Here is a 15,267-nt window from a genome sequence, read left to right as displayed (position 1 = left end):
ACCCGGAGTTGGGGATCCCTGAGCTCCATGATGTTTGAGGGCCATGGCCCCCTGCCCTCTCCAGAAGGCAAAACCCTTCCCCTGACAAGAGCATGGGGCAGAACCCGCACAAGTTGAAGGTGCATCTCTGAGGCCCTAGAAATACACAACTGCCATTGGCTTCCCTGGGAGGGAAAGGTGCTGCAAAATCAGGCCAGTGCATTCATACCACTCCCTTTCCCTCTTTCTTATCCTGTACAGCCCAGGCATGTGAGAGGGGCCTCTGGCCTTCAAGCCCTTCACAGCAGCAAAGCTGGGCTCCTACTAGCCCTTCCCATGGGCTAACTCAGGGGAAGGGACCCCATCTTTGCAACGCTCTCTGCTTGGCAGACGACCAGAGCCCAAAATTTGGCCGGCTCCAGGGCACGATGTGAGACACATTTGTTTGGCTTTGAGCTCTCGGTTGACTTTTTCTCCCCATGACAGCATGGCTGCTAATGTTTCTGGCAGCAGCAGAGGCAGCGGTTTGGAGGAACGCTGCCTGCTGCAGGGAGTTTTCTATAATTGGCTTTGTTAAGTTTTGTAAATAAGCTCCTAGTTGCCACAGCGATGGGTTCTCTCCAAGGGGCCTGATCCTGCATAGGGCTCCATCCTGCAACCAGGAGTCCCTTTCCTCACATAAGATGTCCCATTAATGCCCGAGTCCCACGGATGTGTTTGCAGAATCAGGCCCAGACTCCAGCTCGCAGACCTTAGTCACACGAGTAACCTCCATGTATACATCAGAGGTGGATACAGCAGAAGATTGGGAGACTGAAGACCTGTGTTCTATTCTGGGCTCTGCTACTTACCTGCAGGGTGAACTTGAATAATTCGCTTCACCTCTCCGAGCCTCAGTTTCCCCTTCCACTCTGTGTCTGCCCTGTCTATTTAAATTGTAAACGCCTTGAGTCAGGAACTGCCTCTCATGATGTGTCAATTAAAGCCTCCTATGCCCTCACAGACAGACCATGGGGTCCTGATCTTGGCTGAGGTCTCTGGATGCAGGGCCGGCTCCAGGCACCAGCTTGCCAAGCAGGTGCTTGGGGCGGCCACTCCGGAGAGGTGCGGCAGGTCCAACAATTCGGCGGACAGTCCCTCACTCCCGTTCGGAGCGAAGGACCTCCCGCCGAATTGCCGCCGCAGATCGCGATCGCGGCTTTTTTTTTTTTTTTTTTTTTTTTTTTGTGCCGCTTGGGGCGGCAAAAACCCTGGAGCCGGCCCTGTTTGGATGTGGCTGCTATACAAATAACACAGTGGGTGCAGTTGACCTCCGTGGAGCTGCTCAGTTTCCCAGAGGGTGATAATCACGCCAACCCACATTTCTAAAGTGCTTTGCGAACCATGGATGAAAAGGACTATACGGCCTGGTCCACCGTGAGGTTTTTAGCTAGCTACAACGATGCTTCAAAGCAGGTTAGCTGCAAGGGAGCAAGTCCCAGTTTATGCTGGCGCAACATGTTTACACTGGGGGTTTGCATCGGTTCAGCTACGCTGTTGTGCCCCCAAGATGAGGCAGACGTCCGTGCTCAGCTAGATTATTTATAATTGATTATTTATTTATGGTAGCACCATTGTAGGCTGTGTGCTTTCTAGACACACTCTGCTCTGAGATCACAATCTGAGGACAGACAAACTGACGGAGGCTGGTGGAAAGGAACAGAAACAGCAATAGGCAAGCGATATATAATTTACATCCAAGTCAGCTTGATTCCCCGTAAGCAGCATGGCAGAAGTAGGTCTGGTTATTATTATACATACATAATAGCAGTCAGAGCGGGAGAGGTACACGTTTAAAGAGACCTAGAGGGAAGAAAAATAAGCAGTGCTATGGTCCCCCGTAGCGTGTTATCCCGATAAAACATGAGTAAAGCGTAGATTCTTGGGGAGATGGTTCTATTGGAAGTTGGAGCAAATGGACGATACTAACGTGCTGCATTTTTTCACCTGTGTTTTTCAGTAAAGAGTACCCAGTGGTTCCTAGGAGCACGGTGAGACAAAAAGTGGCCTCTAATCACAGCCCTTTCAGTGGTGAGACCAGGGTTCTCTCGGCCTCCTCCAACCTAGCATCCCAGTATCAGTGCGAGAATGGGGTGTCTAGCACCTCCCAGGATCTGCTACCGCCTGCCAACCCGTACCCGATCTCCCAGGAGCACAGCCAGATCTACCACTGCACCAAGAGAAAAGGTCAGGCCCTGGCAACTTCCCCTCATCTCGCTCATTGGTTCCCCGTGCAAAAATGGATGTCAAACCCATTTGGCATTCCTCACAAATACCTGATTTCCCCAGCCACGGGTTAAAGTTAAGTCCTTTGGATGGGCAAAGGCTTGTTGTTGTCAGTGTCGCCTGCGTTACACGCATTGGGCCAGATCCTCAGATGTTGTAAACCACTGCAGTGCCACTGACGTCAGGAGCGACGCCGAATTGCGCTGGCTGACGAGCTGTCTTGCCACTGTTCGTATCAACAGGATTGATTCAACTCGGTTCCGAAAGAGCAGCTCAGTTAAAACACAGAGGTGGCAACACAGCTACAAGTCAAATCCACATCCAGAAAGCTAGCCAGTGACTGAGATAAGGTGACTTATCTGTCTCTACAGCCTCTGAGAAGGTCTAAGGGTTCATCTAAACATGCACATACCTAGATATTCTGGGTTTCAAGTGGTGTTTTGCTGAATACTGTCTTATATTTGGGTGCAATACACCCCAATGCAGACAGCCTGCATGGGGCCTATTGTCCCTTTAAGTCTTTGGTCCAGTGAATAGGGAACTGAACTGGGAATCAGGAGACCTGAGTTCTTTGCCACTGACTGCTGTGTGACCTTAGCCCAGTCCTGCCAAAGCTTTACGGGGAACCCCATATTCAGACTGAGGAGCAATTACAGACATGAGTAATCCTGCTAACGTCAGTGGGACTGCTTTTGTGAATAGCTGCTCACCAGCAGGAGAAAGGCATATGCAGTCAGGGGGGGAAAGCTTGCAAGACTGAGCCATAGAGGCATGCCAGAGGGGAAAAAATAGTGACTTCCCTAGCACTGATTCCTCAGGCATAAGGCTGCTCTAGGTCACCTTTAGTAGCATTATGGTAACACCTAACAGGTCCAACTGAGATCACCCATCCTTTTAGCTGCTGCAAATACATGCAGTAAGACATGGGGAATGCCTGAGGATGTTATAACCTAAGCAGAGCCAAAGTCACACGCAGCAAGTCAATGGCAGAGTCAGGAACAGAACCCAATCCTCCTAGAACATGAGTCCACCCCCTGTCCAGGAGACCACCCCCCTTTAGAGCCAGACTCTGCCCTTCAGCTCACTTAAGGTATGTCTACACTACCTGCCGGATCGGCGGGCAGCGATCGATCCAGCGGGGGTCAATTTATCGCATCTAGATGCGATAAATCGACCCCCCAGCGCTCTCCCGTTGACTCCTGTACTCCAGCGCCGTGAGAGGCGCAGGCGGAGTCGACGGGGGAGCAGCAGCAGTTGACTCACCCGGTGAAGACACCACGGTAAGTCGATCTAAGTACGTCGACTTCAGCTGTGTTATTCACTTAGCTGAAGTTGCGTAACTTAGATCGATCCCCCCCTTGTGTCGACCAGGCCTTAGTCATGAGAAAGCTGCTACCCTTTCCCTCCCTTAGTTCGAGCCCCGCCTCCGGTGCATCTGAGTGCCGCTCCACTGCACAACTAGCGTAACCTTTGCCAGACCCTCTTCCCCCATGCTCTTTTTTTAAAACAAGAAAGCCTGAACAACAACAAACACTCACGGCAATCTTTGACTGCTGTGTGTCCCGGCCACACAAAGCAATTCATCATCGGCCTCCACATTGTAAAGTGATAAGGAATCAACAGAGGTTTCCTTCCAGTTTTGGGATTCCCGCTAAGTGGTGGCTCCATGGGTGGTTTCCCTCAATCCCCCAATTATCTCACTTCCTCTTATTGTCACAGAAGAGACGATATCTCCTCAGCAATAAGTTCACCAGCCCCTTTCGGCAGGCATGGCCCTGTGAAAGTGCAGGGGACTGGCAAAGGGAGCCCTCGTCTGCTGTCTCCTCGCTATCTCTCCAGTGGCTTGAGTGGCACAAGCAGTTAAGGGCCTTTTATCAAAGCCGCCAAATGCTTTAATCAAAGAGTGGCAGTGTCCTGTCAGATACCACCGACTTCTTCCCTGAGCCCAGAACTGTACCTCTCAGGAGCCTGAATCTCTGCCTTCCTTTCTGTGCCCCCCCACCCCACCCCATGCATCTAATAAATCGAAAACAGCCACCAGGGCTTAAAGAAAAGAAACAAGAAGTTAATGGGAAACAGAGAGAGCTAACATAGCTGCCAAGTGGCTCTTTGCAAAGTGAGATTAATTAAAAAGAAAAGTAACGAAGGATGAGCAAACCAGTTGGGATAAATCAGAACCTGACCCGAGCTTTCACCTGACTCTCAGGCTGCATTTGTCACGGGTCACTTTCCTCTAACACTGAAACAAGGAACTTTATTAGAATAAGGAAAACAGTATCCCCCTAACTCTCTCTCTTCGCTTCACTGTACTTTCCCGGATCCAACTCCTACCTGGCTTCCTGCTACAGTTTTAAGAACACAGCGCACATCACTTCACATCTTCCCCTCCCCCCTCACTTTATTTTCTTTATAAATAACTTTTAATGAGCTTTAATACTTTACAAAAATATAAGCTCCCCAGATTCATTATTAACCCAGCTCTGCTCAGCTTCTGGTCTTGAGGAGGGTTTTCTTCAATTGATTTACTTGGATCATCAAATCCGCAGAGGCATTAACTCCTGTACGCTAGTCTCAACAGAAATATCTCCTTTCAGCAAGGCTGTGCGGTGGGTACAATGGTTACTGGGATCACAGGGTAATTCAGCTGCGTCCAGAACTAGCTGAAGATGCTGCCTGTATCTTTCTGTGCTAAACACTTTGATCAGCCTCTACCATGAAGACTGTCAGAGTGTAGCTGCAACAGTTAGTCATGACCAGTTTTTTTTTTTCCTTATCCATTTTTATCAGGACTGGGTCTCTTGATTTAGGCTTGGGTAAGTTTTGATCTGTATGCCAAAGGCTAAAGGGGAAATCCTGAGGCATCTCACATCTCCCAGCAGCCTCTCAACCACTTGCTAGGACAAAGATTTGCCTCTGTGGTTAGTAGCATTGTTCTTATCTGTTGAGCAAAGATGGACTTACCTTGGTGACTGATCTGTTTTCCCCTGTAGATGAACAGCTGGGCTAATGTGGGATCCTGTTGCTGTAGAATTCTCTTAACAATCTATGCTGCTCAGAGACCACACTGAGTCCTTCTGCTTGTGGGTGATGAGAGAGGAAGAAATATTTTATCCCAAAAGCTTGGACCTCAGGGCTGGGCCCCATTGAGAGAGACAATTTCTTCCAAAATGCCAAAATGAGAAGAAAAAAAAAGCCTTTTAAGATTCCTATAGCCCATTGACTTGTGCGTCTATTCAGAAATAGAATTTCTACAGATTTAGAAATATAACCAGTGGTTCCCAGACATGTAGGTGCCTTTTTGTCACACAGGTCAGGTGCTATTTGTTTCCAAGCCCTTCTGGATAATTATGTGGGTACAAGGGATTCTTTGGCTTGTGCTTTTTCTGGTTATCCCAGGATTCTACCTTGTTGTTCAGCACCTGCCCTACTCTGGGCCTTCACACCAGCATTTGGACCATCTCCTAGCATTTTGTGAAGTCCCTTAGGTACCCTTTCTAATACAGCATCCTGCCAAGCCTGAAGGACTAGAGTACATGTGCCAAAGATAATCAGACCTTCAGCTTTGGTGAGTTCTCTTCTTATTCCATAGGAGTCACATGCTGGGTGCGGATGCTCTGACAAGTAACTGGTCTGACTGGTCATCCATATAAAATTGGATACAGTTTATAGTTGTTTATCAGTGCTAGTAGTTCTAAATGTCAGCGGCGAGCCTGGCAGACCACTCAAAAGGGCACCTACATGAGCTTCTATATCATACCAAGCCTCTGGAAAATCCGGGTGATCCATGGCGCTCTTAAATATCATGCCAGGGGCTTTGTTGGGGCAGTATTCTGAATAAATCTAAATCTTAAAAAATGTAGGTGCTGTCTTAGGAGGTATGTCTAGGTTTTTACTGTTTTTAATAGCATGAGTGGCTTGCAGTCTGTTATAAGCTTTCTATAGATAAGACCCTGCAAATATCTTGTGGCCCTCTTTGCATGCACATACACTCGACAAACATTCTCTCTAGTTGGGCATACTTGGTCTCAGCATCTGAAAGTCATCTGGAATAATATGCTACAGGCTTCCAGTCATCTTGGTGTAACTGAGACCTTTGTTGTTTGTGTCTTCCGAAAGTGCCGTAGACTTGAAATGCTCATAAAATGGCAGTACTAGAGATGAGATCAACAGAGTCTTTAGTTACTTCAGTGCATTCCTGTGCTTTATCCACACAGAGTCTGTTTAAAGTAGTTCATAAAGAGAATGGTTTTTAGATGACAGATTAGCTACTTTTAGCTCCAAATTGTTGTACCAGCGAAGTTGGAGACGATACCGTCCATGGTGGAAAGAATATGACTTTCTCTCCTTACTGCTTCACCGAGCCTCAGTAGGTCTTCACAGATATGGAAATGCCCATTTTTCTCGTAACAGGCACCATTAGGGCACACGCCTCTGTCGATTCAGTACCGCACTGTTATACCATTCTTTTTCGTCCTACCCATTTCTTCCTTCACTTTGGGAAGCAGCAGGATTGTTGTTTTCTCTGTATACTGGACAGATAAGCTACAGCCCTGTTTTTCAATAGAATCCGCACAACTTCTCCTTTAAGGTCTTTTTTTTTTTTTTTTTTTTTGCCATACACCATCCCAGTTTCTGAGAGTTTTAGGAGGCCCAATTCAGTGGCTGTTGTTCAGTCTAAGGGGTTACTTATGGTTATCCTATTGACACCAAAGGTACCAAATGCATCCTCCCTGCCTTTGTAGCAAACAAGGGCTTTGACCTGACCCTGCGAATGTATCTGTCTCCATAGGATATTGAACCCCCATCCTGGGATGCTCCAACTTTGGGCTCCCTCCTTCAAAGTCTCCATACAAATTGCTGCCATTTCTGCCTTGGAATCTATTTTGAGTTGAACAGCAGTATTGCGGATCTTGACATTGTTGGACCAGTGGATTTATAAGAGCTGAGCAATTGGCTCGAAGTCCATTCGTGAGTCCTTTCTTTGGACCCATGTCCCAGGATACAGGCATCATTCACCCTTGCTTAGGCGATTTTAAAAATGGTCCTTCCCTTTTCCTCCCAGGAATTGTTTTCTTTGCTACTTCTTGTTGGCCTTATAACTTTCGGCTTGTTATTCAAACCCAGGGAGGGTAAACTAGATTGAGTAGAATAATAATAACAAAAAGCATTCAAGCCTTCAGCATAAACTCAAATTGAGCCCACCTGTTTTTTTTTTTTTTGAGCCTGATGAATGTGGACAAACTTTTTCTATAAACAAAAACAGGGCCCAAGTCTTTGTTGCCTTGAGTCTAGTGGACCGGATCCTCAGTGACTTGAAAGGAGAAACCCTGAGGATCTGACCCACAAGATACAAAACCGCCCATATAGTTTACATTTTTGTACCTGATTCTGGATGGGACCAGTGGTAGAAATGTGCAAATTCCATTTAAAAAGCTCTTCTTGTGGTATTTACGACCCAGCTGGAAGTCGTAAATACCGAAAATCTTGGGTCCAATTATGCTCAAATCCTTTCAATAAAAGGAGCACCAAATTCCTTGTGAGGAAGCCAGTTCTCACGAAGTTTCCAGCTAATTTAACAGTCTCCGTTTTGCTTGGATACACTTTGGAGAAGCTTTGCCCAAACTTTGACTGCTTCTCCACACTCAGCAGAACCCTCAAACCTTTGAGGTTTGCCCATCATAATAGACTGATCTTGTGAGATGATTAGCAGCCTCAGCTCCCAGTGATGGTAGCCAGAGGTCAGGGTGCTTGTCACCTTGCAGGACTGGGCCCTGCAAGAATGAATACATTAGAAAGCTATCAGGTTATTAACATCAAGGAAAAATCACACAAGACCAGTTCCTCAGCTGATGTAAATCGGCCCACGTCCACTGAAGACAATGGTCAAGATTATCTGCTATGTTCACTGTAGGCTGGGAAGTGGGGAAGCAGTCTGGATGAGGATTATGGCCCTTGGATTCTGTGTCCTGGCCCCCGAACAGTTTAGAGGTGTCTTGGGGTTGCTCTAAACTGTGCCAGATAGCAATGGCTTCTTAGGATCCATTTGCCAGCTGTAGGGAGGAAGGCACAGGAATCTGATCTGTCAGCTCTGTGCCTGCTCAGGACTCCATGCCAGGTGTACTCCCAGCTGGGGAGCTCTGGGAAGAGTGGAAAGGGAGCAGAGCAGACCAGAGAATCTGGCCCCATGGAACTTTGCCAGTTTACACCAGCTGAGGAACTGGATTCTGCACTGCACAATGGCAACTATTTTCAAGATGAACCGGCATTTTATTCCTTACTGAAGAACTTGTTCAGAGGATGAGCAGGGGTGGGGGTTGGGAAGATGGACCAAAGGGCAGACTGAGAGCAGTTAGGATAAACTATAGAATTCTTTTGGGGGGGCTGGTATCAGACTTTTGGGGAAACTGAAGTGTGGAAGTAGAGAGCCCGTTTCTCAACTGATGTCAAGAGAATTCATAGGCACCATGCCAGCTTACATCAGCTGAGGATCTGACCTATAATGTCCTGATTTTACAAAATGAAAGGTTTATTTTTTCTCTGCACCTGACAGTAAATCTGGGAAAGGGTATAGAACTTGGAGAGGTTTGCCTGGTTCTGCTGTGGAAGGGAGAAGAATGTCCTGACTAAATGGAAAAATCAACAACCTACAGTTGTAACTCAAGCAAATTCTTAGTACAATGAAAAAACGCAAAGTTCAACTATTTTTTAAAAAGGAAAATAAACAGTAAAACCCAGGGCTGCTGTTTCCTAGAGCCAGCAGAGCATAGCTGGGGCTGTGTTACAGCTTAATGATGAAAAATTTATTAGCAGAACAATGCTTCATTTTACAAGACGTTTTTCAGCCCTAGTGTTCTTATTATTCAGTAGCGGCTCTTGGGACCAGAATTTTGAAATATTCAGGAGGGTTAGACAGGATGTTACTCTAAATCCATCTCCTGATATAGGCCCAGATTCAGCAAAGCACAAAAGCATGTGCTTAGCTTTAAGTTTGTTCTTAAATCTCATTGACTTCAAAAGGACTTAAATTTATGTGCTTTGCTGGATTAGGGCTATCATGTCCATGATTCCCTGACACTATGTAAGCTTTATTCTAGTACTAATTTAGTATTAATCTAGTACTTGTGAGGTAACTCCCTTCTTTTCATGTGTCATTATGCCTGCATCTGTAATTTTCACTCCATGCATCTGAAGAAGTGGGGTTTTTTACCCACAAAAGCTTATGCCCAAATAAATCTGTTAGTCTTTAAGGTGCCACCGGACTCCTCGTTGTTTTTCTAGTACTACTGAGATCCATCCGATCAATGATAATGAGAATAATGCATGTTTATACCCAAGTAATAATTGTTTAACTGCTTTTAAAAAGTCACCAAATTTCACCCCAAAATTGTGCTGTTCTCCTCTTCTACTCTCAGATTTAAGTGCAGCTGAAAGTGTACAATATCCACTGATTGTCAGTGTAAACTATCTATAGCTGTATCTATAGCTAGAGATTCAGATTTCTGGTGTTTGCTTAAAATGTGGATTTCAGTGTTGTAAAATGGGATTGCAATCCTCCAGAAATGAATTTGGCCCCAGGTATATGAATTTGGATATACAGGCAATTGTTAAGTATCCCAATTTTCAAAGCAGTGAGCTATGGGCAAGCCTGTAAAAGTGTGTTTCACTGGTTGCACCAACAAGATCCTACATTTGCATATTTTCCTTATGTCTCCATTTTTCTCTGTGGGATGGGTTCTGCGGCAAGAGAACATCGGCCACAATGTAGCATGGCCAGGGATTCCCATGATGCACTGCGATGTCCCAGCAAGAGGGGAGCCCATGGTGCATCATGGGAGATGTAGTCTGACAACACATGCAAATACTAGGTTTTGCATGCAACCAGGGTGCCTGGGGATTTTTGCAGGCACATTATGTGCAGACTTGTATTTGCAGGAGAGCACACACTTGCAGAGATGATAGTTGCACATGCATTTTGAAGGTAGTGTGTGTGTACACATATTTTGGTGGGTACTTGCATCTTTGCACGTTCACTCTTCACTACAACTGGTCTGATAATGTTCATTCCTGCCCCTTCCCTTCCCTTCTCCCCCTCCCCCCATCCCCATGACAATTTTGACTTTTTGGCAAAAAAATAATCCAACCCCCAAATTTTTAGGCCAAAACCTGAACATTTTTATTTGCAAAAATGTTGCTGTGGTTCCTCATGGGAGTTGGAGTTTGAGTGCCTCATGCCCTGATTCTCCTCTATGGAATTGGATATCAGGCCAGATTACAACTCCCATGATGCACCATGATCTCCCCCTCCTGCTGGGCCACTGCAGTGGATCAAGGGAGTCTCTGGCCACTCTACATCATGGGAAATGTAGTCTTGAAATGTAGGGTCCTGAGGAACCCAAAATAGAACTCCTGTGAGGCACTGTGGGGACAATTCCAAATAGAATTTTTTCAATTTTGAGCCAAAACCTGCAAACTTTTCTACTCTGAGGTGCTTCATTTTTCAATGAGAATTCAATTTTTGTGCATGAAAAGCAGACCCTTTTCACAAACAAACCTTTGACAGAAAACTGGGGTTTCAATAAACTATTTAGATGGAAAGTTTTTGACCAGCCCTCGTGTTTGCATCCTTCTCTGAAAACTCAGCGTCAGAAGTCCACTTTTCTAGATATTTTCTAGACTTTATTTAAAGCCTGGTGAGTTCTCCATCACTTGAAGTCTTTAATTTAAGAATGGATGTCTTTCTAAAAGAGATGCGAACGCTCAACTATAGCTCAACCAGACGTTATAGGCTTGATGCGGCAATTACTAAGTGAGGTTCTATAACCTGCATTACGCAGGAAGTCAGGCTAGGACATAGTCTAGAGCATCACAATGGTCCCATCTGGCATTAAAAATACGGGTGAAATCCTCTCTCATAGAAAGCAATGGGAATTTTGCCCCTGGTTTCAGTGGAGCCAGGATTTCAATCTATGACTAAATACATATTTATTTGAGATTTGCATCTCAGCTGTTTCTCTTATTCCTCTTGCTGCTATGAACTCAACTACTGATGCTGCAGAAACCAAAGACGGCCCTGGAAAAAGCTCTTTATGATTTAGTAGTGAAAGCTGCTTTTGCTTTTGTCACACTTGATTTAGGGGTGTAAACCCTGAAATTAGATGTTTCCGATCAGGCAACAGTAATATAATCCAGGGTGGGTTTATGGTAAACTCCATATTTATAGCTGAAGTATATCATTATGTATTATTTGGATTACAATAGCACCCAGAAGCCCCAGCTATGATCAGAAGTCCATTGTGCTAGGCACTGTACATACACATAGCAAGAGACGGTCTCTGGATCAAAGGGCTTGCAGTCTAAACGCAGAAGACCGAGAAAAGGTGGGAAGGGAAACAGAGGCTCAGATGTGCCATGACTTACCAAGGGTCACACAAGGGGTCAGTGGCAGAGCCAAGTGATATAAGCCAGGTCTCCCAGTCCTAGGCTAATGAACTATCCATTGGACCATACTGTCTCTCATCACATAAACTTGGACCCTAACAATAAACATTTCCCATTCTTATTTCTAAAGGATTTCCCTGAGACTAAGGTTAAGGTGACCTGTAGGCACTTCATGTGGAAAACCTAACCTAGCACAGAATTTTGTTACCTGTTGCTAAATTCTGTCCTGGCTGTTCTCTGGTTATCTTGTAGCCTGTTTTCCTTTCTAGAATACAAAGTAGGGATCTGGGAGGTCTGGAGACCTGGGGTCGAATGCTATTTTTGGTTTTACCAATGTAAATCTGGGTCAGCTCCATGGAATAGCTCCAGCTTTACAGCAATGCATCTGAGAGCAGAATTTGACCCAGTTGTGTGTAACTGTGGGCAAGTCACCTTGCTGTGCCTCAGTTTCTCCTCTGAAAAAACGTGGATAATGATGCTACTGACCCATCCTTGTAAAGCATTTTAAGATCCTAGGATGGGAGGCTCAACACAGGGCAACATGTTCTTATTGATAACTATGCATTTTATTTCTCAGCAGATGAGGAATGTTCCACCACTGAGCATCCGTACAAGAAACCCTACATGGAAACCTCACCAGCAGATGAGGATCCCTTCTACAGGTCCAGTTACTCCCAGCAGCAAGGACTGAATACCTCGTACAGGACTGAATCTGCTCAGCGCCAAGCTTGTATGTATGCCAGCTCTGCTCCCCCCACGGACCCTGTGCCCAGCCTGGAAGACATTAGCTGTAATACGTGGCCTACCGTGCCATCTTACAGCAGTTGCACAGTGACTGCCATGCAGCCTATGGACAGATTACCCTACCAGCATTTCTCTGCCCATTTCACCTCTGGTCCTCTTATGCCCCGTCTCACTGGTGTGGCCAATCATACATCACCACAAATAGGGGACACACATAGCATGTTCCAGCACCAAACATCTGTCTCTCACCAGCCCATCATCCGGCAGTGTGGACCTCAAACGGGCATCCAATCTCCTCCCAGCATACAGCCAGCAGAATTCCTTTATTCCCATGGGGTGCCCAGAACCCTTTCACCTCACCAGTACCACTCTGTTCATGGGGTGGGCATGGTGCCAGAGTGGAGCGAGAACAGCTAACAAGGCAATAAGGGAAATGCAAGAAATCTAGCCATGAAAAATTGAAAACAAACAAACAAGAATATTCTGCAAGACTCCTTTAACTGAATGTTCACAGTTAGGACGCGAGAGATGGACACTGATCCGATCAGCTGTTTGAAACCACAGATTAAATAGTAACTCATTGTGACTTTTTTCTATTATTTTGTTCCAAAAGAAAATCGACAAAACAGCACACTCCCCCCGCCATTCCCTTCTCCAGACACTTAAACAAATTTTGTGTTATTGCTGCACAAAACTTGTGCCCTCATTCCGTCTGGTTTTCAAGTGAACACACAATTCCTGCTGCCTTTAACACAATCAGAGTGCTTGGACGAAAACAACTAGGATGTTACTTTTTTTTTTTTTTTTGATGTTGACATTGTTATATAATAAATAATAATAATATATATATATATATTCTTGCAATTATCTCAAAAAGACACTGTCCCTTTTTAAAGAGGCCTAAAAAGGGTGGATTTCAGTGTGTGTTATTTTTTTTTTAAACAAAAACAAATGACACCCCCACAAATCAGAAAAGTAGGTATCTACCTCTGCCATGTGTTGTTTCATGATTGCAATTACTCACTGCATTGTGCTGTGTTTCAATATAAATGCGACATGCCTGAAATTTGTCTCCAAAAGAAGCAGTCTAGTAAAATAATTTCCTTGCCAAGCTGGGCTCTGTATTTCTCTCTTTCTTCTTCCCTTCACATCTCTCTTTCTTCCTCTTTACCTGACTGTCTCTTATTTAACCCCTACGTCCTGGGTTAGCTTAAAAACTTGAAAGCCAGGTTGGTCTTCAGGAGAACTCTTAACCAGGGCTGCCGAGAGCGGGTTCGGGCCCCGGTGAAATTTTTTTTTCGGGCCCCCCAGCAAGGGCGGACCGGCTAAACAGGGCCAACGAGGGGGGGGGGGCAGCTGAGGAAGCTGGGCCCGGAATTTTTTCGGGCCCCCCAGCAAGGGCGGACCGGGGGTGGGGGGGAAGCCGGGCCCCCTTCCGGACCACCGGGCCCCGGTAATTTGTACCGGCTTTCCCCCCCTCTCGTCGGCCCTGCTCCTAACAGCAACAAGAAAACAAGGCCTTGAGCCAACCAGGGAGTTGCTGACAGCAAAAGAAAAAAAAAAACTGCATTCTTAAAGAATGGTGAAAATGTAAATGTGTAAAATCATCTCTTTCTTTTCAGTCTTTATTTTTCTTCAAAAATCAAAGGAAGAAAAGAAAAACGAACACTAGTTCACATAGGTTAAATGAGACACTGAACAAAACATGTTTTAAAAATGCAGCAAACACAGGGGTGGCAGGGAAGCAGAAAATGTGTATAAATAAAAACTTTTATTGCAGGGTTCTTCAGATGTAATATTTTACTGGTACTATTTATTTATAAACAGGAGTGCTAATAAGTACTAACAGGTAATAAAACCAGCAATGCAGCTGGTTGAGAGTTTTTTATTTTATTGATACTCGAATTCAAGTATGGTTTCTTTTCTTCCCCACCCACCCAACCTCTGATTATATATATATATATATATATATATAAATTAAAAGTGACCCTAATTAAGAGAACAGGGTATACGTGATTATGAAGGGGAATGAGGATGTGGGTGAATGTGTGTGAGTGTTGGTGTGTATGTGGGACTGTCTATAGAAATGTGACCACATCTATGTTGCTAAGAAAAAAAAATCCCTATTAACTAGTTGTACCATATTCTTGTGTGCCAATTTATGTCTAATAAATACCAGGTGCTATGAATATAAGGTACCCAGACACCCATTTTCTGTTCTTTCTAGCAAACAACCACAAGCTAAATTATTATTATTTATTTGTATTTTGCTATCATCTATAGGCTCTGGAAGAGATTGAGACACCATTTTGCTGCACATACATATAGTAAAAGACACTTCCTGCCCCAAAGAGCCTACAATCTAAACAGGCACAGGGTGGTACAAAGGAAATATTCATCCCCATTTTGCAGATGGGAAACTGAGGCATAGAGAGGTTAAGTACTAGGTCACAGAAGGAGTCTGAGGTTTAGCCAGGAATTTAACCCAGAGCTTTCAAGTTCCATTTCTATGTCTGAAGCACAAAACCATGCTTCCTTCCAAAATATAAAAGGGGTTTTAATAACAAGTAATGTTTGGTTTAATATTCTTTTATTTTGCTTATCCTTCTTCATGTTCTTCCCTCTTCCCATTCAATATCCAACCTATAACCTACCCTTAGCATCACACTGGTGGAGGGCCAGTGGCGAATAGCCGTCCAGAGGCTAGATTTCACCAGCTTTACTCTGCAAATAGTCTACTGAAGTCAGCAGGAGCAGTCCTGGAATCAGGTGCTGCTCAACATGAGTAAAGTTGGCAGAATTTGGCCCAGTGAGGTTTATTAGGCTGCAGCATGGTCTCAT

General features: G+C 45.0%; 1 protein-coding gene across 1 annotated transcript in view; it reads left to right on the top strand.

Moving 5' to 3' along the window:
* Positions 1 to 12,843, top strand: part of TBX5 (T-box transcription factor 5) — a 43,177-nt gene extending 30,334 nt beyond the window's left edge. Inside the window, exons 7-8 of the mRNA XM_065417791.1 lie at positions 1,979 to 2,205; positions 12,263 to 12,843. Of these exons, the coding sequence (XP_065273863.1) occupies positions 1,979 to 2,205; positions 12,263 to 12,843 (808 nt within the window). The remainder of the gene's footprint in view (positions 1 to 1,978; positions 2,206 to 12,262) is intronic.
* The last annotated feature ends 2,424 nt before the right edge of the window (positions 12,844 to 15,267 follow it).

This window comes from Emys orbicularis, chromosome 16 (assembly GCF_028017835.1).
Source record: "Emys orbicularis isolate rEmyOrb1 chromosome 16, rEmyOrb1.hap1, whole genome shotgun sequence".
Classification (NCBI taxonomy): domain Eukaryota; kingdom Metazoa; phylum Chordata; order Testudines; family Emydidae; genus Emys; species Emys orbicularis.
Note: the sequence above shows the minus strand (reverse complement) of the source record. Positions and strands in the feature narration are given on the sequence as shown.